General features: G+C 43.9%; 3 protein-coding genes across 5 annotated transcripts in view; 1 reads left to right on the top strand and 2 right to left on the bottom strand.

Moving 5' to 3' along the window:
* Positions 1–5: 5 nt before the first annotated feature.
* Positions 6–12,445, bottom strand: LOC132263229 (nicotinate phosphoribosyltransferase). 3 transcript variants are annotated; one of them, XM_059762889.1, is made up of 9 exons: positions 12,167–12,444; positions 11,136–11,306; positions 10,861–11,071; positions 10,665–10,792; positions 5,759–5,899; positions 5,525–5,696; positions 3,465–3,764; positions 1,790–2,055; positions 6–1,265 (listed from the first exon to the last, which is right to left on the bottom strand). In XM_059762889.1, exons 1-9 carry the CDS (start codon positions 12,276–12,278, stop codon positions 778–780), a joined length of 1,989 nt encoding a protein of 662 aa, XP_059618872.1. In that variant the 5' UTR covers positions 12,279–12,444; the 3' UTR covers positions 6–777. The 3 variants fall into 3 exon arrangements, with proteins under 3 accessions (XP_059618872.1, XP_059618875.1, XP_059618873.1); XM_059762892.1 differs by lacking the exon at positions 3,465–3,764 and having other exon boundaries at positions 1,790–2,086; positions 5,463–5,696; positions 12,167–12,445; XM_059762890.1 differs by lacking the exon at positions 3,465–3,764 and having other exon boundaries at positions 12,167–12,445.
* Positions 12,446–12,687: 242 nt separating this feature from the next.
* On the bottom strand, positions 12,688–16,739 carry LOC132263230 (zinc finger protein 34-like). Its single transcript, XM_059762893.1, has 4 exons — positions 16,340–16,739; positions 13,289–14,451; positions 13,039–13,228; positions 12,688–12,975 (listed from the first exon to the last, which is right to left on the bottom strand). The coding sequence occupies exons 1-4, from the start codon at positions 16,475–16,477 to the stop codon at positions 12,796–12,798; spliced, it is 1,671 nt and encodes a 556-aa protein (XP_059618876.1). The 5' UTR covers positions 16,478–16,739; the 3' UTR covers positions 12,688–12,795.
* An 8,003-nt stretch (positions 16,740–24,742) lies between these two features.
* The window catches only part of LOC132262525 (mucin-2), a 39,234-nt gene continuing 36,660 nt past the window's right edge, over positions 24,743–27,316 (top strand). Inside the window, exon 1 of the mRNA XM_059761804.1 lies at positions 24,743–25,138. Coding sequence (XP_059617787.1) covers positions 25,081–25,138 — 58 coding nt within the window. The 5' untranslated portion in view covers positions 24,743–25,080. The remainder of the gene's footprint in view (positions 25,139–27,316) is intronic.

Below are 27,316 nucleotides of genomic sequence, written 5' to 3'. Positions count from 1 at the left end.
TTGGCGAGGTTTTTAAAATAATTTATTCTCCTCTGTAAAATCCCCACCTTTTACACGACTAAAAACATTGGGTGTTTTCTGATCTTCTACATCTCTTGCAATTAATCCACTAGTGCGCGCGCTTGCTGAGTGTCGCCTCTGCTAAACCTAATTATTACATTGTGAGTTGGTGGACAAAAAAAGGTGGCAAGATCTCGAAGAGCTTCTCATTTTTTTTTCACTATCTTTCCCTACAAACCTCATCGTTTTTTTTTATTTATTTCACAGACTGAATTGATGGGCGGGAAAATGTTCCCGCAAAACCTACACAAATGTCGCCCTTAAAATTACGTGTGTGTCTTTTACTACGACATCCCTCAGCCTCACAGGCCAAAAAGGATCTTCTCCTTCACAAGCTATCTTTTTTCGTGGGTGATTTTACGGCTCTCTACAAGAAATCCTACAGACAAAAGAGAGGTACAAGTGATTTGGATAAACTCCCACCCGGGGAGAGAAATTCTCTCTCTCTCGCTAGAAAAAACCAACAATTTTTATCGATTCTCCGCCCACAATTCCGGGGGAGAATCATCAGCACAGCTGTCCTGGATGTCAATCTCTGTCACGCACATCGGCAATACAGGGGAAAAAGGCACAATTCTTCGGGTCACGCGCGCGCGTTCTAAACGAAAGGGGGACTCGTGAGTGTGGGTGAATCAACAATTGCAAGCGTCTGCCCTTCCTCCCATCCATTGTCCGCCGCCTCCTTAGCTGTGTGGCCACTCCTCGGGTGTCCCTTTATCATGACAACTCGCCAATGGGCGCGTTCTGCAGCCACAAGTCGTGAATGAAGTTGTACAGATGATCACTCACGGCCACTTTGTACGGCGTGGGGTTGAGCGTGCGCTTGTGATCGTTGCGCACGGTCTTCAGCGACGCCTGCACCCTGTCGCGCACCTGATCCAGGCCCGGCAGCGACTGGCAGATGCGCCCGTCGCGCCAGTACACCTTGTACAGACACTCCACGCGCGTGGGGATCACGTAGGCGCGCTTGGACTCTTGGAATGGATGGCGACAGAGCACCTTCTGGCCCACCTCGGGCGGCGGCTCGGACACCTTCTGCATGAGATCGATGAGCGCGTGTCCGTCCGCGCCGAACAGCCTAAATGCATTCTTGCTCCCCGGCATCGTCACCTTCTCCACATCCTGGCTCAGCTTGATCCTCGCCTGGCTGTTGATCTCCACCAGCTTGTACACGCAGCCCAGCGCCGGCTGTCGCTGGCAAGTCACTGAAACACCACAGAGCGCAGATAAGTTAAGTTCAAGCCAAGGAGGAGATATTGTGGTCAGAAGTACAGCTCAATTGACTTTACCACTAAATAATCCTTCAAAATCATTCATTCCTGCGCCTAAACTCGTTTGATTTGCAATTTACTGGCGCAATAATACTGAAATTTGATGAATATTGCAAGCTTTCCATGTTAAAATGTGTTAATTACGGTAAGATTAATCATAACCTCAAAAATATTGTTTCAAGATACAAAATTGTCTGTTTTAAGAGCTTTTTGATTGATTTTCTACTCTAACATTGCAAATTTTAGCTCATTATCTATTTATGTTTGCCTTTAAAACGTTCCAAATGTTTCTTTTTTAGGGATTCTTTTAAATATCTCGATAAAATTGCGTCCTTTTAGAACAAAGACTCCTAAATTTGAGGTTATGTCACTTAAGACAGTTGAAAATCTCTATAAAGTTAAGCTGTGCTAGAGTGTTAGAAGTGTCTGTGATTCTCCATTGCATTTCGCGGACTCACCAAGATGCGTTCCTATCCCGAAACAGTCGATCTTGTGGCCCTGCTCGTTGAGACTGATGATGGTGTCTTCGTTGATGTCATTCGACGCCACAATCGTGAGCGTGTTGAACCATGGAATGCGAAAGCGAGCTGAAACCTGCTCAAATGTCTGCCTGGCCAGGCACGACAAGTACGCCAGATCGCCCGAATCGATGCGGATGCCGATGGCGCGATAGCCTTGATCGTTGAGCGCCAGCGCGACGGCGCAGAAATTGAGCAAACCACTCCTGAAATTGGCCAGAAGAGAGCATCGACAGACTATTAGAACGATTTGCCACAGTTTCCACACCAAAGTCAGCTAAGATTGAGAGAAGAAAAGGGGTTTCTTTTGCTTCTCCCGCGAAAAGTGACCAGAAAAGTGGGCGGAGCATTGAAATGGGCGTGGCTTTTGGACGCCAGCGACTGTCTTGCAGCTTTGAAACTCTTCTGGTCACTCACCGCGTGAAAAGTGTGCCTATAAGTTATGAAAAAAAGAATGCTGCTGCCTTGAATGGGATTTTGTTGCTCCAAAGGTAGGAAAAATATATTCACATAGAGAAACAACAATAGTTTTGATAATTATTTACAGATGAAGTCATTCATGGGAATTAGTTTGAAGACGTGTTCTTCGCCTCGAATTACACAACAAATGCGCTTATATTTAAACAACTTGCAACTCTAATCTCTACCACAAAATGACGCATTCGCGCATGCAAATTGAACAGAAAAAGAGATAAAAGCATAATCAAATCAACTATAGAAAATGGTGGTAAAATGATTGTGTGAGACTCTCTTTTTTATTCTCATCTACGATTAGATAATGCTTCTTCTACCAGAGGAAATACACCAACAACAACAAAAGAAAAACGACAAATAAATGATCACTACATGTTTCACAAAGCCGTGCAGTGCTCTCTCGGACTTTAAACTTACACTTTACTTACATCTCTTTGATCAAAAAGTCTGTGAGCAAACTTTAAGTATAATAATTGTCAACAAATTCAAATTAAGAGAAACACAATTTGAAAAGAAATGTGGATTATTACAATTCTATGTTACAAAGTATATCGACAAACCTTTGCAATTTTCTGTCTTTTTCAACATATTCTTTTTTTTTACCAGCAATAATATATATATAATAATACCTTTTCACAACGCTTCAGAGACTAAAGAAATTCAACGGCAAGAGGCAATATATTTCTCAACTGATAACTGATTATGGTGACTCAACGGCTACGTACCTCTGTTACAAATGCGTTGGGAAGTCAATTTACTTGTCAGGGCAATTGATCCAATTCGTATTGTGCAAAAATATAGAGGCGAATAATATAAGACAACACAAGACAACATCGTAAGTTTATCAATTAAATCTTATGTAAAGTAAAAATCCCATGAGAAAAAAAAGTTATTCAAAAACCAAAATACATTAAAAAAAAAAAATAATGTAAATTCGATCATGCAACCAAAATCCGAAATGTGAATTTCGTTCGGGGGAATTAAGAAAAAAAAATAAACCAAATTATTCACACCAAAAAAAAAGTCATAAAGTGATAAAGTGTGATAAGGGACAGACAAAAAGTAATTCGTGTGCTTCTCTCTCATGACATAATTAAACAATAATATAGGAAAAGAAAGAAAATATACAGTGTGTAATTACCTGAATGACTTCCCAACATTTGTCAACAGATTCAGTCTGTTTCTGCCTAAAACAACATGTCCTACAAGAATCTTCCTACTACTTCTCATGGATGAGCATCTCGCGTGATCCTCCGGCTCGCCATTCCGGCCCATCTCATCACTACATTTACATTCTACATCGGCATTGCATCGCAACTTTGGTCTCACATCAGTCTTATGATTACATTCTATGGCAACATTTGGCAAAGTGATATTCGAGTTGATATCGGACGATCCATTCACCTCCCCATTCGGGTGCGCATCCACGCCGTTCTGAGCACTAGAATTAATTCACTTTCAGCACAAATCTCTATATTGAGGCATTTCTCGCCAAAACACACACACACACGCACGCGTGCGCGCGCGCATAGCAATGTTAATCGACATCATTGACATTTTTCTTATGCAAATGCGCGCGATCGCAACATTGTAAAACGGCCAGACACAATAAATTTTTAGCAAACTCACTTCTCGTCGTATCTCCCAACGTCGCACTCGCGCGCGAGAGTTGAAAGACACCACGAAAAGTGTGGAGGAGAGATAAGGAGAGAAATCAAGGGGTGGAAATGTGCCTCACTGAATAACCAAATCATCACTTTATCGACGATCACGGCGCTAATTAGCAAGGCAAAATCAAATTACCTCAGATTGTTCAGAAACTCAAGTTCTCTTCATACTTCACACGACATTTTAGGACAAAATTCATTAAATTTGATGCAATTGTACTATAAAAATTGTTAAAACGTTAAAACTAACTTAAGAGTCGTTGCAACATTACAAATTTCATATATCAGTTCGTAAAAGCTACCAATTTGGTTTTAAGTTTTACTTTACGTTTTCATAGGTTATACTGACAGCCGCCCGATGGCGCTAGTGTAAAGTACGAATGAAATACGAACGAGAAGCGCATCGATGAATGTATTCGGCGAATAATGAGTTAAACTGAACGAAAAAGTGAATTTCATCTTCATCCGCGACTGTTCCTGACATTGGGCGTATTTCCCATGGGATTCTTGAAGGATTCTGCTGGCCAGAATGTCCAGAAACCAATAAGTTTCCTTGAAAAGGTTAGATATATGTCCAGAAACACATAACCTCAATGTTGTACATTGAAATGCGGACAAATAATTAGAAAAATTCAATAAATATGTATTTATCTACATAAAAACATTGGTTTTCACGTGAATTTTCCGGCTTCCCTTGTCTTGTCGCACAAAAGATAAATTCCCCACTTTCGCAAATGAAATGAATTGAAAGCTTATTTAGAATGTTATGAAAGTAAAGTTGCAACGACGCCTCAATTCCAATATAAAACACACATTATTTCGACACTCCAGTATTAAAAGCAATTGTAATAATTGAAAATGTCACTTTTTCATGGCAATTTAAGTCAAGAATTGCTCATTACCTTAAGAGATATTAAATGCAATCATCGTAAGGCACAATTTATCCGCTCAAGATCGGCAGATTCTCAAATACTTTCTATGAATTGAATTGATCGGCAAATTGGCACAGTTCTTCACCCCTCGAATTGAATTGTGAAGCATGGCAATAAAAAAGTTATCAAGTCAAGGAACCCCAGAAAAAAAACATTCGCACACACGCCAAGAGATATTCTATGATCACACGCAATTCTCACAATTAGACTACAAAGTATAAAGAAGAAGAAATAGGGTGTCTCAATCGCCAGATGGAGAGTTTAAAAATAAATCAGCAACAATTAACACTTGATTCACCCTATTCTCGCCCCGAAAGTACAACGCAAATCGCCTCCAAAGCTTCTGGCCCAGCAAAAAACGCACACACATTTGAGACCATTGAGAGATAGAGGAGGAAAAAAGTGAGACAGATCAGTGAAGAATATATGGGTCAGATCACAGTCCAGAAATAGATGGAAAACATGGGGAAAAAACCGGAGGAAAATAGCAGAGAGAGAGAGAGAGCAGATGTTCTGGAAAGAAAAGAGAAACACCGGCACACAAAACTGCCCAAAGAAACACACACACAAATCCGAGAGAGTTTTGCCTAAAAGCGAAATACCTCTTAACATCGTACGTGTCGACAAGGGCCATGAATCCGTCCGGGAATGCAATGGCGAAGGACACCATGGCGGCCAGTTCGCCCTCGCTGGACTCCTCCGTGGAGATGTCCAGCACCTCGGACAGCGCGTCCCTGTGCCTGATGGACAACTCCAGCAGATCCTGCGGGATTCCTGCGAGAGAGCGCGACAAATCAGTACAGCAAACATTCGATCATCAGACAATCTTTTCTCACCTGTGACTTTGTGACGAAGAGTCCTTGTCTTCAGCTCACTGAAGCCAGTGAAGGATGTGATGTAGGCGTGAGCGTGAGTCCCCTTCACAGGAATGTCAAACAGTTTTCCAGCCAGAACATTTGATGTTCCATCGAAGCCACCTTGAAGAGGCCCAAAAGAGTCACCATTAGATCGTTTACAGACTTGCCGCTTATCCTCGAATCGGCGCGAACTGGGATCAATCCTCCGTGGATGAGCTTGGAGTGTGTAAAGGTCAGATCAGCGATAATTTGTGGTTGATCTGCCCTTTTACACACTCAAAATATGGATTAGCCATTGGCTGAACTGGCGCTAAACACACTCAGGGATTATTCTTCTTTGTCTAGTGACAATTTTGCTTCTTATTCCGCAATCAGCTGTCAATTGTATGTTTATTTTATCAAAAAGCGTGTAATTTTACGATAAAAACTGCTAAAATGAAAGGTAAACAGAAGAATTTAATTATTTTAATAATCCAAGAAATCATTCGCAAGAGATTCGCCATTTTGTCTTTCCTGAGTCGTTCATTGTTTCGGTGCATTGTCGCACGAGCGCGCTGCTGTCGATAACCCCAAAAAATCGGACGAAACTTTGATATATCGAGAGATTATTCGCATTTTCTGGCTAAGCGAACTGTCAATCGTACACACTCGCGCTCTCGCTGAACCTCCCGTGGATAATCGGATAGTCTGTAATCGCTCTTAGCGAAATTGAAAAGAAACACTCTCTCTATAAATTAATTTCACCACGTCGCCTTGTCACGTTTCCCAAAGCAATTCACCACCCCAACCCTTGGCGGAGGGCGCAAAAAGAGTTCAATGCGAAACCTCTGAGTCATTGTCATCGAATGATTGCACGGTTCGATATATTCAAAATCAGTTCAACTATTATTTGCAGGGTCACACAAGCGATATGAACAGTTTTGCCGACAATGAAAGCCACATAAATTATTCGAATTCTTGTCGAGTGACTGGAAAAAGCCACGGAGGAAAGTTCATATTGAACTTTAAACCTCATTTTTAGGCATTTACCATGATTTTTCAGTGATTTATGACTGAAAATGGCATCAAAACTAGAGTATTTGCCTGAAAAATTACTCATTTCAGTGGAAATAGAGAGGATTTTACGTCATTTGCATCATTTCTTATCACTCTTGCATGCTTCAGCATAATCAATGCAACGTTTTGAGTCATCTTTTGATCTTGTTTTGCCACAGAACTCTTATCGTTTGGCCTACAAATCGTCACAACTCGTCAAATCGTGTTTATATTATCAGTGTCTTGTCATTGTTTTGTAATTTGAAGTGCAACTTAACCCATTTATGCGGTCTATGTTTAGCCGATTCTACAACCTAGTCTCTAAAGCATTCAACATTGTCCTTATCAGGTTTAATTCCTGCCATGATTTACTGCATAAAATATGACTTGCTTGAGGAAGAAACACAGCACGACATTTTCATTATCAATTTTCTTCAGCATATTATGGAATAAATAGAGCAAATCCCACTCAACACACTCTTTTTCGCACATAACAATAGACGAGAGGAATTATACAGCATGAGAAGATGAAGAGTGAGAATTTATTGTGTGCAAAAAGCCGAAGGAAGAATCCATTCATTGCTTCTCTCACTCTTCTTCAGCCCCTATCAAATCATCAACTGCGGCATATTCCATTTCCAATGTGCTCCAAATAGTTTTGGTAATAAAATGCGCCCCTCTCGTGGGTAACTTTTGACGGAAACTTTCGACGGCGAGGTGAACTTCAAGGTATCGCCATTCGCCTAAATTATCGTCCAACACGATCAAACACAAAACAATTCAGCATATTTTGCCGAATCCGTGGGAAAAAGTTCACGTTTTTCCCCCTTCCCACAAAAACAGACCAAAACAGGCATTTTCTGCCACCTTCTCGCCCGCGCCGTGCTTTATTTGCCGTCGACTTTCTCCAAAGGTGGCAAAGAAAATGCTTGATCGATGCACTTAATTGATACTTCCTTAGGGACGCACAAACACACACACAAACACAAACACACAATCTAGCGTGATGTTCTTGTAACCTCGTTAATAATTTCTCTACCTTTCATACCGCAATTTCTTGCCGTTCGGAAAGGACGGAAGCTCTCATGTGAGGAAAACTATGCGAAAGCTCACTTGCAACTTTCCACGAACTTCTCTTGGTGAACATATTCAATTAATATTCTCATTAGAGCTCAATTAAATAAAAAGCTTTTACACGCGCGAGTGAGTTTTACGACGAATTTATGCTCATATCAATTCTCCGCGTGGAAACAGAACTTTTATAATCCTCTTTCGAGTGTTGCCGATGGAAAAACCACACGGATTTCAAAGGATTCAAATCATGAATTGGAAAATCTCTCAAAAATTGCAGTCAGACGCCTAATTAAAGACTTTCAGAATTATCCTAAAATGATTTTAAGACTTTGAATGAATATTTCTCATATCTTTTCAATTTTTTCACTGGAAAACATTAAGAAAGAGTATGAAAAGTTGATTTTTTTTTGATAATTTTAATAAAATCGGCTTTGGACAGTGATATTTTGAGATTTTTAATTAATTTTACCATATTTTAGTCAAAAATTCCAATAAATGCCAATAAAATCAGCTAAAATATTTACAAAATAATAAATACAGATCTTTATTTGAAACTTAACAGACGATTTGAAGGCATTTTGAAGTAAATTTCGGCAAATTTCGCAGCTGTATTAACGCTAAATTTTGAGCTCGCTCAGCTGAAAAGTGGCGATTTTGGCTTTTGATAGTTTTCGACGAACCCGTCGATTTCTACAATGCTTTTCCGTGATTTTTAATGCTTTTCCTCTGTTTCAATATTGTTATAAACATAATTTGTGGGCTTTCAAGATGTTTGACAATTACAATTTGAATCTTTATCGTCAAAATAGCTCATATTTATGCTTTTTTCTTTTCTAATAATGCATTTAGAGCACTTCTATATGATAAAAGCCACGCATTCAGGTGCTCTATTTAATTGGCAGCAACAGTGTATCAAGATCAAGGATGTTTATGCTAAGATTCAGTGAGGCTAAATCACTTTTCGGTCTTGTTTTTCTCCAATTGTTGATCAAAACACCTTTATTTTGATCATATTTTTCCCTCATTTCGAATTCAACATTCTGGCAAACATCACACAAAGCCAATTGCGCCGCCCACACTCTTTTTTCGCGCGCGCACTTTTCACTCCTCAACCTCGGAAGAAGCGTGATTGCAATTGAAAATAGATTTCACTATCGTTCGATAGACAATGGAATAGCAAAAAAAAAAAAGAGCCGCTGAATTGCAAACATCAATTTTCCACGTAAAAATCATGCCGGGTGAGATTCTAAAAAGAGAAGTCACGAGTGTGAGTCTCAATGTCAGCTGTATTTTCGAAACAACTATCATGACTAGGTCAATAGATTTTGCTCCCGACTGAGGTGAATCACATGCGAAAAAACAAGAAAAACTCCAGCGAGAGAGTGACAAACAGAGCCCAACACTGATATTCGGACAGCCAAGCGACGTCAATCAGGCTGACGAAAGTGTCCATGGACGTGTTTAGTGTGATTGCAAATGAGAAAAAATCGCCGGTTATTGCTTGTTTGCACCCAAACACTCTCACTCTGTGTGTGATTCAACCTTCACGTGTCATCGATAAATTCTTTCCCACCCTCAACACCCCATCGCGGAACTTCATCACCCTCGCGACTTCATGCAAATTTCCCTCCTTCTCCCACAACATTTTTTCCCCACCTTCGCGATTGGGGGATGAAAAATATTGGGATATTCGGCAAACAATATGCACGACAACAGTTTCTAGGTGGAAATTATTCGCGCAGACACAGTGGCTGAGATAAGACTGCAATCACGCCGTAAACAACCGTGATTTCATACTTCTTCGGCTTCAATTGCCGCGTTCAATTGCAGACGAAATGAACAAGATACTTTGACAAATAATCACCCAATAAACAATCTGGATTAAGCTAAGCCTCAGAGAGTTAAAGCTATTAAAGATAATGAGAAAGAGAAGCCGCAAAGTGCAGTCTGCAAAATGTCTCAAAATTGAATGGAAAATCAAGTCTGTAGGCTTGAAAACACTTCGTTCAATGTCTTTTCAACTTCTTCTTAATCCCAAGAAGTCATTAACTTGTTATTATTTCTTTCCATTCTTCGTAAATGAAAGAAAAGGATATCTTTAGTATTTCGACTTTTCTTGAATGAATTGAGTGCGGTTTTCGTGTATTGAGAGAAAGATCATGAATGCTTTTATCGCACGTTCTTTCTGCGCCTCTATAAATTCCTTATCGCATGTGTTCCGTTTAGATACAGTGAAATTTAGACAAAAACCTCATCGATCTAAGCACAGATGTTGGCAAATAATCAGCCAATTGATTGTCTAACAACATCATTTCCTCGATAATTTTTGCCAAATATTTGTTCATTTGCTTATTTTTACCATTCATTGATTCACTCTAATCTCAGTCTTTATCATCAAATCCTTTTGATAAAATCCCCAAACTTTTCCACAGTGTTCGCAACATTCCACTTGTCAGTGTGTTTATTTGTTGGCCAAAAAGCATCGTGATTCTATACGTTGAACATTGGAATACCATTGGAGTTCTTTCTCTTCGTGCTTCACCGGGGAAATCCCGCCCTTTCTTACCATCCTCTCCTCCTGGCCAACTTTCCTTTCCTTTTGTACACATAAATTGCTAATATGGCAAAATTTATATCGATCTAATAAACTCTATGAGGAATTGAGTGAAAACCGTGCGATTCACAATGTTCCTCTGCAACGAATTTGTACCACCTCAAGAGCCTTTCCGGGGGCGGGAGGCGGAAGACAGGGAGAGGGAGAGAGAGTGAGACTCACCGACATAGGAGTATTTCGATGCAGAGAGTCCGCCGTCGGGTCCTTGAGCCCTCCGCAGCCCGAATTCCAGCAACTTGATGTTCTTCCCCGCCACCATTCGATAGCGTGCCGCATTCGTGGCCATCAAGCTGCGGACGAAAGAGTGACAACAAATCATCCGGGAGTGGAATTCAGAGGCTCGGCAGACAATGCTCACCTGGCGTAGTTGACCAGCGTGAGGAGCGTCGTCTCCAGCAGCTGCACGACAATCAGCGGACCCTCGACTTTGATGAGCGGCACGCGCGGGAACACCACAGAACCCTCCTCGATCGCGTACATGATGACATCCTTGGCCGTGAGATGGCTGAGATATTCAAAGAACTCATCCTCAATTCCGTCCGGCAGCGTTTGCCGCAGATATTCAATGTCTGCAACACACACACAAAATACATCGCAGAAGCGCCCTCAAGAGCCCCACAATCCCCTAAATACCTCCGTCTGAGTAGTGGAAGTTCTCCAGGAACTTCAGACACTCCTCCAGGCCGGCGAAGATCGTGAACTCGCCCTGAAAGGGATTCGTGCGGAAGAAGAGATCGAACACACTCTGATCCTCCGTCTTGCCGGACTTCCAGTACGCATAGGCCATGGTTATTTGGTAGAGATCTGCAAAGCGGGAGGAAAATTCCCAATCAATGCGCGCCAGTTTTGCATCAATTGCGTCTCCGATCGCTCGTGTTCGCGAATCGCGAGGCTTTTTCTGCCGACAGTCTTCCTCTTTCGATTCGCACTCGACGCGTTTTGCATTCGCTCTCACTCTCTTGTGACCTCACGATCGCCAAAGGGTTTCTCACCCCGCAAACTGAGTCAATTTCAATAAATTTAACTGAAAATGCGTGATTTTCAAGTTTTCTTCTAATCAGCTGAATAAAAGTAAGGATTTTAGTGAAATATTCTGCTAGACACTGCTTAATTTCCATTAAATTCATCATAAACCCCAAATTTGTTTTATTTTCTAAATATTAATCACATTATCAACAAAATTTAGCTAAAATTTTAGCTGAAAATCATACTTTTATTAGCTTCTTGGGTGTTGCGTGTATTTTCTCTCATTTCCTGTGCATTTTTCACTATTCTAAGAATTTTAAGAAGGGTCACAAGTTCAATCATTCATTTCCCTGGAAAATTGTGTCACTCTTTCCTGACGCAATCGGGCAATTTTCGCTCTTCAGCGCAACTGTTGCTTTGCATGCACACTTTTCTTCCGGCTGATAAACCCCGAGCGGAATCTTTCAGAGGCGCGATAAGGCGCCTGATAAGGAGCCCCTGAAGTGCGAGTGTTTCAAGGGCCTCTGTGGCCCCAGTGCGCGCTCGCGTGGACTCGCCACGGGCCGCGTGGAGCGGCCAGAGGGGCGAATCCGCGCGATTCATGGGAGTCTTGGCCACCTGGGCAGTCGGCCAGGGTCATCAGAGGTCATGGCGCCTTTTTCGCCGTCAACAGCTCAGCGCCGCGTGGGCGCACTCACCTGTGAGCAGCGGCTGGACGACACTGTTGCGATTCTTGTGGCAGTGTCCACTGCACCTGGCCATCATCTTTCGGCTGAGGAATTTTCCGTCCTCGCGCGCCTCCGTGGCCATCGTGTCTCGAGCACACACACAACACTAAGTACACGCGATGCCCACCGCCGCGCGGGGGCCGAGCAGGAGCTGACGAAACCAGAGAGGACAGTGAGAAAAGGCTCCTGGGCAGTACCACAGTCCTGCCCTCATAACCTCACAAGCACAACTGAATGTCAAACTCACTGCGCTCCGTCTCTTTTATTGCGACTCCGCGAGCTCCCCACGCACACCGCCGCACAATCTGCGCGCCACACCACTACACCCGCCCGCGGCCGCCTATCCGCACAGGCGAACACACCAGAATTTTGCACATGAAAAGCGCATTGACATGCTGTTCTAATCGCAGTTATACGCACCCCAGCGCGCCCCGCGGCCAGTCTCCGAAGCACTTCCCATCGTCCGATTCCCGCCAGAAATAACCTCACTCTTCACATGGCGCAATTTTATTCCAGGAAATTCCACGGATTTTCTCAACATATCACAGAAATAGTCAATTATCTAGCCATTACGCACACAAATAAGTACTGTGGAATATTTACACCTCTCCCGACGGCCTGGCGTCCGTGGCGTTGGCCTCTTCGTCGCGACTGGACAGCTTCATCTCCTCAGGATGCATGCGTTTCCGGTGGGAGAAACAGTTGCCGGAGCTGGCGAAGCTCTTGGGACAGTAAATGCACTTGTAGGGCTTCTCGCCCGTATGCTGATTGAGATGAAACTGCAAAAACATGAACGGGAGAGAATGAGAAAAGGCAGAAGAAAGCAGTGAGAGATGGGAAACCTTGAGATCCTGATTCCTCTTGAATGTCTTCTTGCAGATGGAACACGTGTGGGGTCTCACATTGCTGTGTGTGATGCTATGCGCCTTCAGAGTGCTATTCGTTGGATACACGCGACCGCAAATGGTGCAGGAGAACTTTATTCCGCTGTGGTATTCCTTGTGGCGCACGAGATTCACTACAGTCTTGAATCTGCAAAGAAAGACTTTCTGTCAGCGTCCGGAAATCACTCCTGTAGACGCTCCAACTCACATCCTTCCACACTTGTCGCAGGCGTACTTTCCCTTGGGCTTGTGAGTGTCCATGTGCACCTTGAGATTCCCCTTGGTGGACAGCTTCTTGTCGCACACGAGACAAGTGAACTTCCCCATGAGATTTCCCTCTTCCAGGTTCCTCACCTTCGCCTCGTTCTCCTTCCCATTCTTGCCGGACTTGCTCTTCTTCTTCAGCAAGTGCGTGAGCACGTGATCCTGCAGCTGGACGTGCGTCTGGAACTTCTCCGGACACGTGGTGCAGTGAAATCCCACGTCTGGAATGTCAGTGGTCGTCTCTTCATTGTTATTCTCCGCCGGGAGATCCTCAAAGTCCCTCTGCTCGCTCAGATCCACGCTCAGAGTCGTGCTGTCGCAGCTTCCCTCCCCATTTGTGGCCTCTGTGTCGTCGTCGTAGGGCAGGAAGAGCTCCGGATCCACTCCCACCTCCATCTCGGTCACGCTCACCTCGCCGCCGTAGAGATTCTTCAGCTCCGTCTGCTTCTCCTGGCATCCCGTGGTCACCGTGACGTTGGGCAGATGGTAGCTCACCTGCAGATCATACACCACGCCCGAGCCGGCGTCTGAAGACTTGAAGGTGCTGGTGAAAGTGTCCTGACCAACGTAGGACTTGATCAGACTGAGCAGATCGCCGTCGTGGAGGAGATTCGAGTTGCTGAGAATCTTCCTGAAGCTCGTGTTCTTCAGCCTCTCGAGCTGCACATCCAAGTTCTGATCCTCCCACTTCAGCGCCTTCAGGATCAGCTTTAGGAGCTCCGTGTCCTTAATCAACTGACCCAGCTTCAAGTCGTCATACGCATAAATAGAAACTTCGTTGCCGGCTAAGAAACTCAATTGCGGATCGCTGTGGAGACATTTCTCCACCCCCGGCGGATTCCGCGAGATCTGCTCGTTGATCATCTGTTCCAGAGACACCGGCGGATTCACCGGCACCTCCTGCTTCCCCGAAGCCTTCCTGCCGCGCTTCCGCGAGCGCTTCGGCGCCTCCTCATGCTGCTCCTCAATCTTCTTCAGCGACGCATTGAGATGCATCAGGAAGTACTTCTGCGTGTTCTTCGCCACCTTGGCCAGCTCATCGATGTCCATGATGATCTGGCAGCATCTCTCGCACACAATCTTTGGCATGTAGTCGTCCAGCTTCACCTGAAATCAGAGATAAATGCTCATATCGCGCTAAACGATAAATTCCTCCGCATTTCGCGCGCCTTTTCGCCACCCTCGCAACAGCCGTTGCCACGTGTTGCTGGCACTCTTTTCGGACGCCGGCGCACTTTTGGCGCTCTCCCGCGGCCTCCGCCCCCAATCGCAGCCACCCTGCCCACGCCAAGAGCTCCACACGAGCCTGAGTGGCACTTTTGCGCCCGAAATCATAATCTTTCACCTGCTTTACGACCTATTCCGCCGCATAAACTCACGCGCGGCGCTTTTTCTTATTTTGTGTGCGTTCCTCGGCGCTGTGTGAGTCTCTGGCTCAGCTGGGGAGACCTTGATGATCATGCCGCCTATCGCACTGCCGCGAATGTGTGTACTTCATGACGATCAGAGACGCAAAAGCACAAACACACGCGCGCTTCATTACCCGGAAAGATTCCTCCCAAGAGTCCACTTTTCCTCGCACGGCTCCTGGGCAGCACTCCAGAGAGCACTCAATCGCCGGGGACGAGAATAATTGGTCGCGAAGAGGAGCGAAATGTGCCTCAATTCCCACACAAGTGGGATTCCTTCCAATTTACGCAATACCAGCCCGAAATTGCGGCTTATGCGTTACAATCTGTGCTAGGAAATGATAAAACATCGCCACAATTTCACTAGCCGGAGACTTTTTGTCCGAAAACCCCATTTATTCGCAGAATTGCGTCATGCCAACAATTCTAGTCGATGTAATTAAAGCTGCATTGAATGGCAAATTAAATGCCATCCAAATTTCCTCATTGCATTTTCATACCTCTTGAGGGTGGAATTAATTAAATGCGCTAGGAAATTCACGGGCTGTGGCATTCGGAGGCGCCCCGAGGGCAATTTGGGGCACAAGAGAAGCGGCATTAGATGACTCCAAGGGGGAGATAATAAGCTGATGAAAGCATCGATTCAGAACTTTTTAATAAATTGTGAGGTTATGAACAAAGAATAGAGATAGAAAATTAGTTTTTTTAATCACACTTGATCTAATCATCCCGAAAACTAACAAATAACTTTATCAGTAAGGTTTGAAATTGATATTTTTGAAAGAATCTGCTTCAATAAGCTGTTTATCATCATTTTTTCGATCATAATCTTAAACAATATTAAGAAATCTTTAAGAATTTCATATTGAACAAGGTTCAGAAACTTTAGAGAGCAAAATGTAGGAAAATCAAAGTATAACAACCGGATCATTAGCTTGAAATAAATTTAATTGAAGTACAAAATCTCTTTTATTATTCAAGTATTTGAAATTTGGGTTTAAAACTTGATATTTTTGTCCTTAATATCCCAGAAAAGCACCAGGATTCCTTTGTACGGGCAAACTAAACAGATAATTCGATGGAATTTTAGAATAATACGTCACTTTGTTAACAAAGTGTCGCTTCCTGAGGCTTCCAGAGAGTTGTACACCACTTCGGGCAATATCTCCCCCTTCGGCTGGCACAAATCAGAGTGGCGAGTCCTCCGGGAGCGCATTCGATGCGAATCTATCGATTTCCGCGTGGGACAGGCAACCCATAAACACTCTTTTTTGCCCTCCAAACTGCTGAGGAGCCGCCAGTCACTATTTTCCTCATTGTGAGCGTTTTCCGGGCGCGCGGCGTGGAAATGCAAGAGAGAGGCGCGCCGCGTGTGTGTGCGTGCGTTTCTGCTGTGTGGCGCGTTTTTTCTTCGCCCTCCCCAGAGTGCGGCTCTCATGTGGGGAGACAGGCGCGCGCGTGTGTGTGAGTGCGGAGCCCCCACACAGAGGCGGAGTATAGTTAAAAATAAAATCAATAAACGGGCATGAATTGGGGGGTGTTTGGGGGGATGTTCTGTGCGGGGGAGGCGCTTTTTTTCCACTCACCGTCACTTGCAGATACTTCTTGATTCTGTCCAGGACGGACTTCTCGTTCAAGTGGAGGATCCGCGTGCTGGCCGGGATGTTGGCCAGATCCACGGCGCACAGGCGACACTTGTCCTTAATCCCAATGGCCAAATCCATCGTCCAGCGTCACTTGCACTCAGTATTTCACTTGCACTGCACGAAAAGCCACTGAAAAGCACCCACTCGTCGTTTCACAGCTTCCGGGAGGCGCTCAGTGTCCTCAGCATGCCCAATCGTGGCCCATCCTGGCACTGGGATGGATGCAGATTAATCAATAAGTTGGAACTGAGAGTCAATTGCAGGGCAAATCATACTTGAGCCAATTCTCCACATCTGTGGAGGTATGTTTGATAATTTCAGCGTCACGGCGCATACTGGTGTATTGTTGTGTTGTTTGTGCGCCACACTGACTCACGCTCTCTCTCGCTTTGTGTGCGCTCTCTCTGGCCTTCTCTGCCGTTCACTATAGCGCACACACGCTCAGGCCCAGATACAAAACATGCCGCCCGCGCCCCGGGGCCCCGCGGAGCCCCAGAAGCTGCCGCTGGCCATTTGTCGGAATGCTGTGTGTGCGGAGTCATGCGCCATGCTCTCTGCCCCACCTCCGCGCCACACCAGAGCCAAACAAGAGCCACAAGAGAGATTAGTATAATAAGAGAGCGCGCGCTTGTGTGCGACTCAACATCTTCTTTCCCTCCAACGGCGGCAATTCGCGCGGCGGGCGCGAAGGCGCCTGATTTGAGGTTAGACTCCCTCAATTTCCGCTTCCTTTCTAGGAGGAGTATTGATAGAAAAAAGGGTAATTAGGAGTAAAGAAAATATATTTGCCTCATTTGCCTACATTAGAAGCTGTGTAAGTAAAGAGCAAGAAAAACAGAAGAGAGTAAAATACTGCAAAACGGCAAATTAACTAAGAAAATTAGGAAAAATTGCAGAAATTCGTTAAATTCAGCAACATGAATGCGTTTCCTGATCACAATTTCGGGACTTCAAGCCAAACTTTTCACAAATAAATGACGAATTTGGTGTCCATTCAATCGATTGAATCTCAAAGGCAAGATAATTCTCTGGAAGATCAATTGACCAATTTTACTCCTTAGAACAAACGCAAGAAGTTGCGTTCAGCCGGGAAATTGAGCTTTTTCGTCAAGTTCGTCCGTTCAAATCCCAACCGTCGCTTACCCGGCGCCTCCATCGAAAGCTCACTTTCGCTCTCCGACAATTGAGCTTCAATATTTCACATTTTATGGATTTTCTAGGCGTGTGCCTCAGGTAAATTGCAACCGAGCTGGAATAATTCAGCTGTGAGTGGCGCGCGAGGCCTGGTTCAGGCATTGCGCAACGCGGCGATGCATTTTCAGGGGAAAACGGACAAAATCGCGTTTTAATTGACAAAATTACACACAAGCCAGTGATTAATTAGTGATCTTGAGAGCTGTGGAGGAGTGTGTTGTCTCCTGCCTGATTGGAAGTTAATGTTTTCTTGGCAAAAAGCCGCCTAATGGCCGTCTATTGTGCAATGCAATTTCTGGGCATTTACTCAAAAGATTTGATGGTGAGCAAGGTCAGAGCGACTCAGGGTGCTTTTTTGGATGGTCAGCTGAAGGTTTTCCCGCGCTGCCAGACATTCAGAAGCTGTGCGAAGATTGTTTTGATCTCGCGCTGGAATTTATGCGCGCTTCCGGCCGACGCGATTGGGGAGAGAGATTGAACTCCGTGCGTGATAATTTCATAACTGTCGCAACCCTGAGATATCGGCTAATGGAGAGTAATTCGCGGCAAATGAGCCGCTAATGTGGATGCAGGTAAAAAAGGCGTCGCATTAGCCTTTTTCCGTGCCTCTCGCGGCGAATCTGTGGCATGAGATATCGATCGAGACATTCTCCGGCGTGCGGGTGCGGCTTTTGCACGAAATTACAATTAAAAGTTGAGAAAATAGAAGGAGTTTCATGTGTTGGTATGGCTATGCAATTATATCACACTCTAAATTGAATTTATTGAAACACAGCCACTTTTCCAACAATCGCCTTCGAAATTCCACTCTTGCGCCACAATTGAGCCTTCGCGCGCGATCCAATTTGCCTCATTTACGCGCCGCCGTCCGTTTTCCCGCCCGCGTGCACGGGAAACGGCCACAGCGGATCAGCGGGTGGACGCGGTCAAATGGGCCACCAAGAGAGTCTCCAATAATGGAAAAATTATACAATAAAACGCGGCTCGAGATTTATTTGGTGGCGCGCGCGCGGCCAAATTGCTGGAACGCATGCGGATTTATGGGTGGAAAAGGTGTATTTTTTGTTTGCCATTTGGGAAAATTTTCGCGAGTGCGAGCAAGATGAATGCCGCCACATCAGTTAATCATGCGAAAATGCAATAAAAGCGCCAATTTCAGCGGTCTTTCATGGTGATATTTCCATGCATTTTTGGCCGCCGCGCATTTGAAGTACAATTTCTGCATTGCGCGGCTCGCAAAGCGATTTCCTTTCACAAAAAAGCACAATCTATATCGCGCTGAGTTTCTAAGGCATAATATGCAATTGCCCACAGTTGGAGTCTTTTGCTAAAGGAGAAAAATAGAGACAAAATTTTATTAGTTGCACTTTTGCAGTCAATTTTATGAATAATTGCACTTTGTGAGTTAAATTGTTATATTGTGCCATAGAAAATGAACAAATTCGGATGGATTTTTCCTTATGGACAGAGTTAAGGTGATAGTAAAAGTGACTTTTAATTGCTCAAACTAATTTTATACAAAATTTTACCAGCTGCAGAGGTAATTGATTGCATTTTAGCCTGTTTTGCAGCTTCTGTTGGTCAAAATCCACCTCTGAATGTTACGCAATTTCACCAATAATTGCCCTGATTTCAGTTATGCGTTGTCCGATGAAAAAAAAAACTGTGCCTCTTCGGGGAAAATAAGATCACCACGACTCAGTGTCCATGATCGTTGACTTTGAGCGGCCAGTGGAATGTCTCTTCAGCTGATCTTCTTCCTCGCGTCCGCGCCGCGTTGCTGCAATTCGCTGCGATGGAAGGGAAAAAAAATTGAGATGATTTTCACGTCGAATATTTCGGCGAGGTGCGCATTTGTGAGCGTAAAACCCGTAGACACTGAGAAGAGATAGTTGGGCCGATCCGGATTGTGGTGATTCAAGGTGCTCCGCTTCTCTGTGCAGCAAATGGATCGCTGAAATGGTCCAGAATGTCGCTGAAGGCGAATGAGCTGTATTTATAAATGTCGATCAGATGCAGGTCTGGGTGGAAAAGTGCAAAATAACGCTGGCTAATTTGAAACAATGAGCAAAAATTACTGGTCACTGGCCCACAGCAAATGTGGCCCCAATTTCTGCTCTCGCGCACAACAAATGGGCTCAACAATAATGCGATTATGAGGCTCGCCTCCCCCGCAGAAAGAGAGCCACACGATTGTAAATCAGGGCTTGATTGGCATCTCTCAGAGCGCGCAATACTGTGTTGATGGTCTTTGAGGAGCCCAGTCGCATTCCGGGGCGCCTTTTTTGGTGGGCTTTCGCTGCAAGAGAGCCCCATTGAGAGCGACCAGAATGGATTTTGCCTCGTTAAATGCACACCAAGTCAATGGCAATCACGCGAGATGGAGTCTTCACCGGGCATTTCCCCACTTCAAAAGACATCTCTCATTTGCTTACAAATGAGCGCGCCTAAGAAATTGATGGCATCTCCTTCGATGGCTCAATTGCTCTTTGATTCACTCGAACACATGCGGATTGTTGGGTTGAAATTTCACGGGAAAAATAGAGACTCTGGAGCAGTGAAAGAAACATGCTTGATCACTTTTGCCGTGCAATTATGCAAGATTTTTGTGCACGAGAAGAATTTATGCGCCTTCGGTGATTTTTGTCGCTGAAAAGAAATTCATTAAAATACAATTTTTATTTTACATTTTTCCTCTTCAACTATCCGCTTACGAAAGAATTTTATTTATATGAAATTTATAAAAATTTCTACCCAACAAACTGGAGTGAAGCTTTTTTTTTTAGCACTTCTTGTATATCAAATTTGGCAAGTCGGCGTTGTTGTGTGGCATTGCTGAATATGAGCACGAGGAATTCTTGTGCCGAAACCATTAAGTCTCTTTAAAGCGCCACGCAATTACAGATATTTCATAAGGCTTATGAGAGAAGTGGCTGATTTTTAAGGAATTTATACAATCTTATTAAAATTCAACGCGATGGAAAACATGGTGAAACATTTCCAGAATTTCTCCTCGCCGCGCCATCCTTCGCGCTCTTGTACACACAAAAGAGGCGCACAATTGAAGACGAATGAAGAGGTCTTTTCTGGAGAGTGAATTCCAGGAAGGCGCAAGAGAGTTCAAGAGCCTCCCTGGACACTTTCCTTCGGCGCGGCACGTGTAATTATTTGATCGTGACTTGCCAATTGCGCTTTTTCAGCCCGGGCGATGGTTGAAAAGGCTCACTGTGTTTTCCAAGCGTCCCGCTGTGCATTTTCACTGATTTGCAGCCTCAATTCTTGTGCAATTTGCAAGATAAGGCGCGCGATCGTGTATATTTTCATACACACCGGAGCAAATTTCTTGCCTTTCGCCCGGCGATGGCGTTTGAATGGCCGATAAAAATGATTGTGGGCAATATATTTATTTCTTTTGATACTGTTCCGTGGTCTCATTTGATCAGTTCGTATTGGGAATGGAGTGTAATAAAATTACGGGCGCGCGCGTACATTTTGTGTATAAAGAAAATTGATTCGAAGGCTGACCAGTGTCTTGGGCGTTCACATGACGAAGCCAGTTCCGGAATTGGCTTCGCCTCAGAGTTTCCTGATTGCCGAGAACCCACACAGACACACACACACAGTCCAGCCCAAATTACCTTCTTTCTCTCCCATCGAATTAATTGTTTTCACCGCAGAGAATCCACTGCGGCTAATTTTCTACCCATTCGAATTTATCTCGACTTGGCGCATGATTTGCTGAGGATCTGATAAGGAGCTCTCGATCTCCTGTGAAAGTCTTGGCAGACAGTGATTGAAAAGGCGCGCGCTAGAATGCCATATCGCGGATCTTGGTCCGTTCTTCGCGGTATTTCTTGGGCTCGTCCACTCTCAAGCCACCGAGCCACCGATATGTCACGAATTTTGCCAACTTGCCCACAAATTCAACAGCATTTGTGCACCAGATCGCAGATTTCTGCTCCAGACTTTCCTCACGTTCCAACTTCTCAGCCATTCATCAAATGCAGGCGAATTCGCTGCACAAATGCTGCGGAGGAATTCAATTTATGATCCATTTGCGGATTAGGAGTCATTCAATCAAATTGCAGGGTGTTTCAGCCACATTCTCTGGTTAAGTACTTTGGAAATCACCCCCTTAAAATTGGCAAACTCCACAGCGAAACCATCCAATCTATCGTGACATTTTCGTGCGAGCATTTCCCCATCATCGCAGGTGAAAAAGCCACAAAACTGCGAGCTATCAAAGACTTCGTTATTGCACAAAAGACCGAAGCGTGTGGTATTTGCGAGAGATGCTGAAAAAAAAAGACCCGCCGAGATTATTAATAGTAATTGTCCATCATGTATATCGCAAATAAAATGTGAAATTGTGATAATTTCTTTGTTCCTCAGCCAAAATGCATTTCTTCAGTTTTGCCATGGCGCGCGAATGAAAGTGGCTGGGAAAAGAGTGCTTTTTCGCCGCGAAAAACTTTCGCAATCGCATCGTGAAAAATGCGCCAATTTTTCTCCCCAAACGTGACGAGAGAGATTGTCTCTCTTTCTCTCTCTCACGCGCGCGCGCGGAGAAAAGTTCCCATGATCCGCGCAAGAGATTCGTGAACAGGAGAGAAACACAGCGTGTTAAGACAGTGATTAAAAGTAATATCACTGCACCTCGTGCTGTCGATATTTCGACCATTTTTCCATCATCAACCATGAACCAGTTGAGTTGCGGTTCTGGTTCACTTATCAAGGCAAACATTTGTTCTTTCAGCGCCTCTCGCGCGTTTCAACAATGCCTAAATGGCTGGAAAACATGGAAAGTAAATCGCGTCCATCGTGTGTGAAACATCCGAAGAGCCTTCGCACTTTGTCTCACGCCAGATGAACATCTCTCCTTAATTGCGTGTTCCGCGTTTTGTCAACATTTTCCCAACCACCCGCGGTCATCTGCGGTTTCCCGGAAGCACGCCGACCGCGAGGGTTGTAAATCTGCCCAAGTGATTCACTGTGTGGAACTTCCCACCCTTTTTGACCTGCGGCATAATTATTTTTCGGGCCATTCACGGAAAATGGCCAATTCATGATTCACCAATAAGACTTTGAACAAAAACCTGTGTAGAAATTGTCGACAAATTGCCATGAAACATCAATTAAATTGTGAATTGGAGAAGCGTGGATGAGTCTATTTGTCTAAAGTACCGAACAAACTTCCCGGTAAGTTCCCAAACTAATCCGGTGCTTTTGTGCGTTTTTTCATGAAATCAACCAGAAAATTTATCCGTTTGCCTATTGAAAAATCAAACACGATTCTCAATTTGAGGAATTTTCGACAAACAACAGCCTGAGTTTTTGCCGTTTTTGCTCAAGTGGCTTGAAGAAACAATATAAAAAAAATACGATAGGAAGACATTAAAAGTATTAAGTAATGTTTGGGAAGTTGATTTGTACAATGAAATGAAGAATGTGTCCTACATTAGATATATGAAAAGTGTGTTCATTAAAGTTGAGGAATGTCAAAGTCAGACTTCCTTTTCTCACACAATCATTCCGGATTTCTTGGGAAATCCCAATTCTCACGCGTCTGAAAGCCATGCAGATGCTTATCAATGTTCTTGATTAGGAGATTCTTTTCTTACTTCTCTGCAATTCTTGGCGATTGTTCTGTTTTTTGTTCGCTGCGGGAGAAGATTTACCATGTTTTGACGTTCCGCATTTTTCTCTGAGTACGAAATATGTTTTGATAGAAGACACCAAAGATGATTACACCGAAGATCTTTGACATCGAACACACAATAGATAATTTATGCAAATTCTGTCGATGCTCATAAATTTTCAGGGGAGAATAGAATTTGGGAATGTGGAAAAAACAACAATTTGTAGAAGTTTCAACACGAAATTGCTCTTCACATAATTTTTTCTCCACCCCAAAAACCTATTCTAATATTTCAAGACATTCTTCTCCACACACATGGCGTGTCATTTACCTCTGATGATTAACGAAAAAAAGGCCCAAAAATCATTTCCTCTCTTGAGACAAAACTGCGGCGTAAAAGTAGGAAGTGCTTTTAGCTCATTAACTTCTCGGCTATTTATTAAACATCCAGTCGCCAGTGAGAAATTGCAGATCATTCGGCATTGAGGCCCATTTTATATAGTGTTCATTTCCTCGTCGAAGAATTGTATCTTTTGCAAATATGCCCTCATACAGGCCGCGCGAGCTGTTGTGGCAACAAGTCTCAGGTTATATTGTTTCGTATTCCACTTTCAAAGACGCCAAGAGAGGCAAAAGGCAGTAATATTGTTTTGAATTATTAATTAATTGAAGCATGAGTGTCGTTGCGAAATGCATGGTGGAAAAGTATATTCTCTCTATATATATATTTTGATTTTTTTGCGCAATTTTCCAACACTCCCACCGCCTGAATTTTCACGGGGCTTCGCGCGAATGCCGCGCGCGTCGTGTCGAAATGTTTGACTTCTTTTTATGCCATGGTGGAAAAAGGAAAAGTCTTGTGTGTGCGCGCGCGCGACTTTCCTCCCCAATGAACTGGTATTTGGTGCAAATAACGAAATTTTTAGGCATTTCTGCTCTCACCCGAGCAGCCACGGAAGGTCGAAACCTTGCTCGGTCGCCCAGAGTGGTGAATAAATTGGAATTATGGAAGCACTAATTTCATATTATTTTCCATTTTATGAAATTAAACAATGCCCTGGCGTGAGTGGTGGACATTTGGCAGCGAATTTCGGCTCACTCCTCAGACTCTCCGCGCTTCCTTTGGCCCACAGAAGGAGTAATAGAGCTATTTTGTGGCGGCAATTGTCTCTGTTGCGCTCACTGTTCGCGCCCCGCCATCAGCCGTGCAAGAAGTCTCGAATCCCCACCGCGAGCCACGACTCGTGGGCATTTCACTGCTGCCTGCAAGAGATTGAGACTTCAGTTGAAGAAAAGTGCTCGAATGTGAAGCACTGGAGCGACGATTCGAGACGCCATTCTTTCGCACCTCCGCAGCAGAAAAAGACTCACAAACACCGAGAGATAAACGAAATCCTTGAGGAATTTTTCTCCTGACCATCGCAATCATCGCGTGGAATTGTCACTGTGTTTTCACCCTTAAACCGAGTGGTTTTTCTTCAATTTTTCCCGCTCTCTCTCTCTCTCCCTCTTTAACCCCCTCTTCTTCTCGTGTGCGCGCGCAAAAAGAAACCCCTTTTTTTTGTGTGAAAAGCTGTCGCCAGAGTTTTCCCTTCTGCGCCACACAAATGGCTTAAATGTTGGTGAACAGGCTCAAGGAAGAGATAGTGCAAAGTTTTGTGTGCCTCGTTAATGCCCATAACATACCCATATTGCCATATTACTACACCTGAAAGCCACTCTGCACCGCGAAAACTCTGCCTTTTCCTCCCATCTTCTGCAGCAACTGCGATATTTTGTTGGCGCGCGCAACAACAAATAAAATAGTTGTGTGAGAAAGTGTGTGATGAAAGTTTTTCAAACTGGAGCAATGGGGATACCAGCTGGAATATTGTGGATTTTAGCACTCATGCTGATCTTCAGTGAAGGTAGGAAGAAGTTGACAAAATTTTATTATCATATACGAAAGACTTGAGCGCCTCAGACGACGAACCCGCGCGCGCAATATCGTAAATTAAGTTACAATTCCATCTGACGAAATGCGCTCGTCCATGTGGAGCAACAGTGGCAAAATGTCGCGCTTGCAAAAATGGCCACATTGAGAGGTTTGAACAGTTTGAATATATAGAAAATGGTATTTGCCATTTTGAGACTTTTTAATGAGAGGCGGGCGGGGAGAACAGAAAGTAATGCAAGTTTAAATTTCTCTCTCTTGCCATTTCCACCGTCAGTCGATCATTTTCAAATATGCGTGCACTGAGGTGTGCTGAGTGAAGATTGTAATTGGATATAAATTGCCACAAAATTGCCTTTATTGCCCCCAATGGCGATGCATGGGAAGCTCTTCTAAGATGTGATGAGGAGCTCTTTTTTCGGCACTCCGCATGTGACAATTTGACGATTGACATCCGTCGCAAGTTCTCACGCGAAAGTGAACAACAAATAGAACTTCAATTTCGCCGCGAGATGCGCGAGATGAGGTGAAGAGCCTTGATTGGTGGTGGCAAAAAAAAAATCAGGGTCGAACGAGATGAGATGTGATTTCATTTAACGGACTGCGTCCGAAGAGCTTGTTTCACCCAATCGGATGTCCATCATAAAACGACCATTCAGATGGGGAAAAAATGACGATGAATAAGTTTTTAATGATGTGGACAAAATTTCACATTATTTATAGCATGAGAGAAGAAGCGCGCGCGCGCGTCATTCTCAGGAAAGTAGAGTGAAATTGGCCACAGCGCACAATATAATTCAATTGGATGGCGTGTTGTTAATTGATCATCGTCAATTTGGCCTGGCCGATGATCAATTTGATGCGCCTATTGAGATTCGGTATCCCAATGTATCGATCGATCGATGATTTTTCATGCGTTATGTAACATCGATCGATGCAAGATGGTCAATTCAAGATGCAAGAAAGATGCTGAGAGTGCTGGAAAAAAGCAACATCTAACTGGTAATTCTCGAAATTCATGCGATTAATCACATTGAGTATTACGACAATGAATTTGATCATCTTTGAGGCATCAGAGCGGCACTTTTTCCACCATGTCATGCATTTTTTGCGCCCATCCGAAGAGACTCTCAAGAAGGTTAATTCGATTTGTGGTCAGAGAGATGACTCCTGAGGTTTCATTCGCCCCACTCCTCGGCATGCCAGAGTTGAAAGGAAAATTGCTGCACATGAGCAATTTAATGCGATCTTCTATCATTTCCCCGCCTCTCTCAAACACCAAAATACATACTTTCAACAACAGCACCAAATGTGAGTCGCTTTTTGCACTGAGCAAACACAGTCCATAAAATGCACACACGGCGTTTGTCTTCGCCCAGCAAATTCTGCAGATGGTGAATAAGCGAGTTGTAGAAAATGACTTGTTTGATGACCACAAGTTGCCTATTAAATGTACACCTCATTGAGATGTGGATGAATCTCTGTCTCGCTGAGTCGGCCGATAATCATCTGGCCTGCCATCATGACCGTGATCGACCAATTGCACTTTCATTCATCCTCCATAGACGCTTTCATTCGCGCTTTCATGTCCAGAGGAGTCGATTTCGATCTTCCACAATGTTTTGATTCTGCTCATCCGCCGCGAGATTGCTCTTTTATTGCCAATATAACGAAAAGAAACGTGAATTCTCAGCTCTCGTGCTTCTGAAACGGTACAGCAACCTTGTCTGGATTTAAATTTAAATCACCTGACATTGACAGATAAGAACTGTCATAAATAATGTCATGGAAATGGTCACTGAATTGCCAAAATCTACATCCAGATTGTTGCGCTTCGCTGCACTTTCGAAGGTTAACCAGTATTGGTTCCGGGAAGAGAGATTTTGGGTTTTCACGCCAAATAATAATAATAATAATAATGAGTCAGAAAACCGCAAAGTATGTAAAAATTGTGTTCAATTCGACGATGATCCCATTTTTAAATTTTTTCAAATTAGCTTTATTCATGGGGAGAAACGCGCGCAATTGAGAATTCAATTGCAATCAAAAAATTGTGTGTGTGAATTTTCATGAAATGTTTTAAGAAATTAGCTGTGAAACCGCACTTTCGCCCTTTTTCCCTTCCTTCAACTCAAGCCCATAAACACCTTCC

Source organism: Phlebotomus argentipes, unplaced genomic scaffold, assembly GCF_947086385.1.
Source record: "Phlebotomus argentipes unplaced genomic scaffold, Phlebotomus argentipes genome assembly contig_15, whole genome shotgun sequence".
In the NCBI taxonomy this organism is placed as follows: Eukaryota; Metazoa; Arthropoda; class Insecta; order Diptera; family Psychodidae; genus Phlebotomus; species Phlebotomus argentipes.
This window is presented reverse-complemented; position numbering and strand designations above follow the sequence as displayed.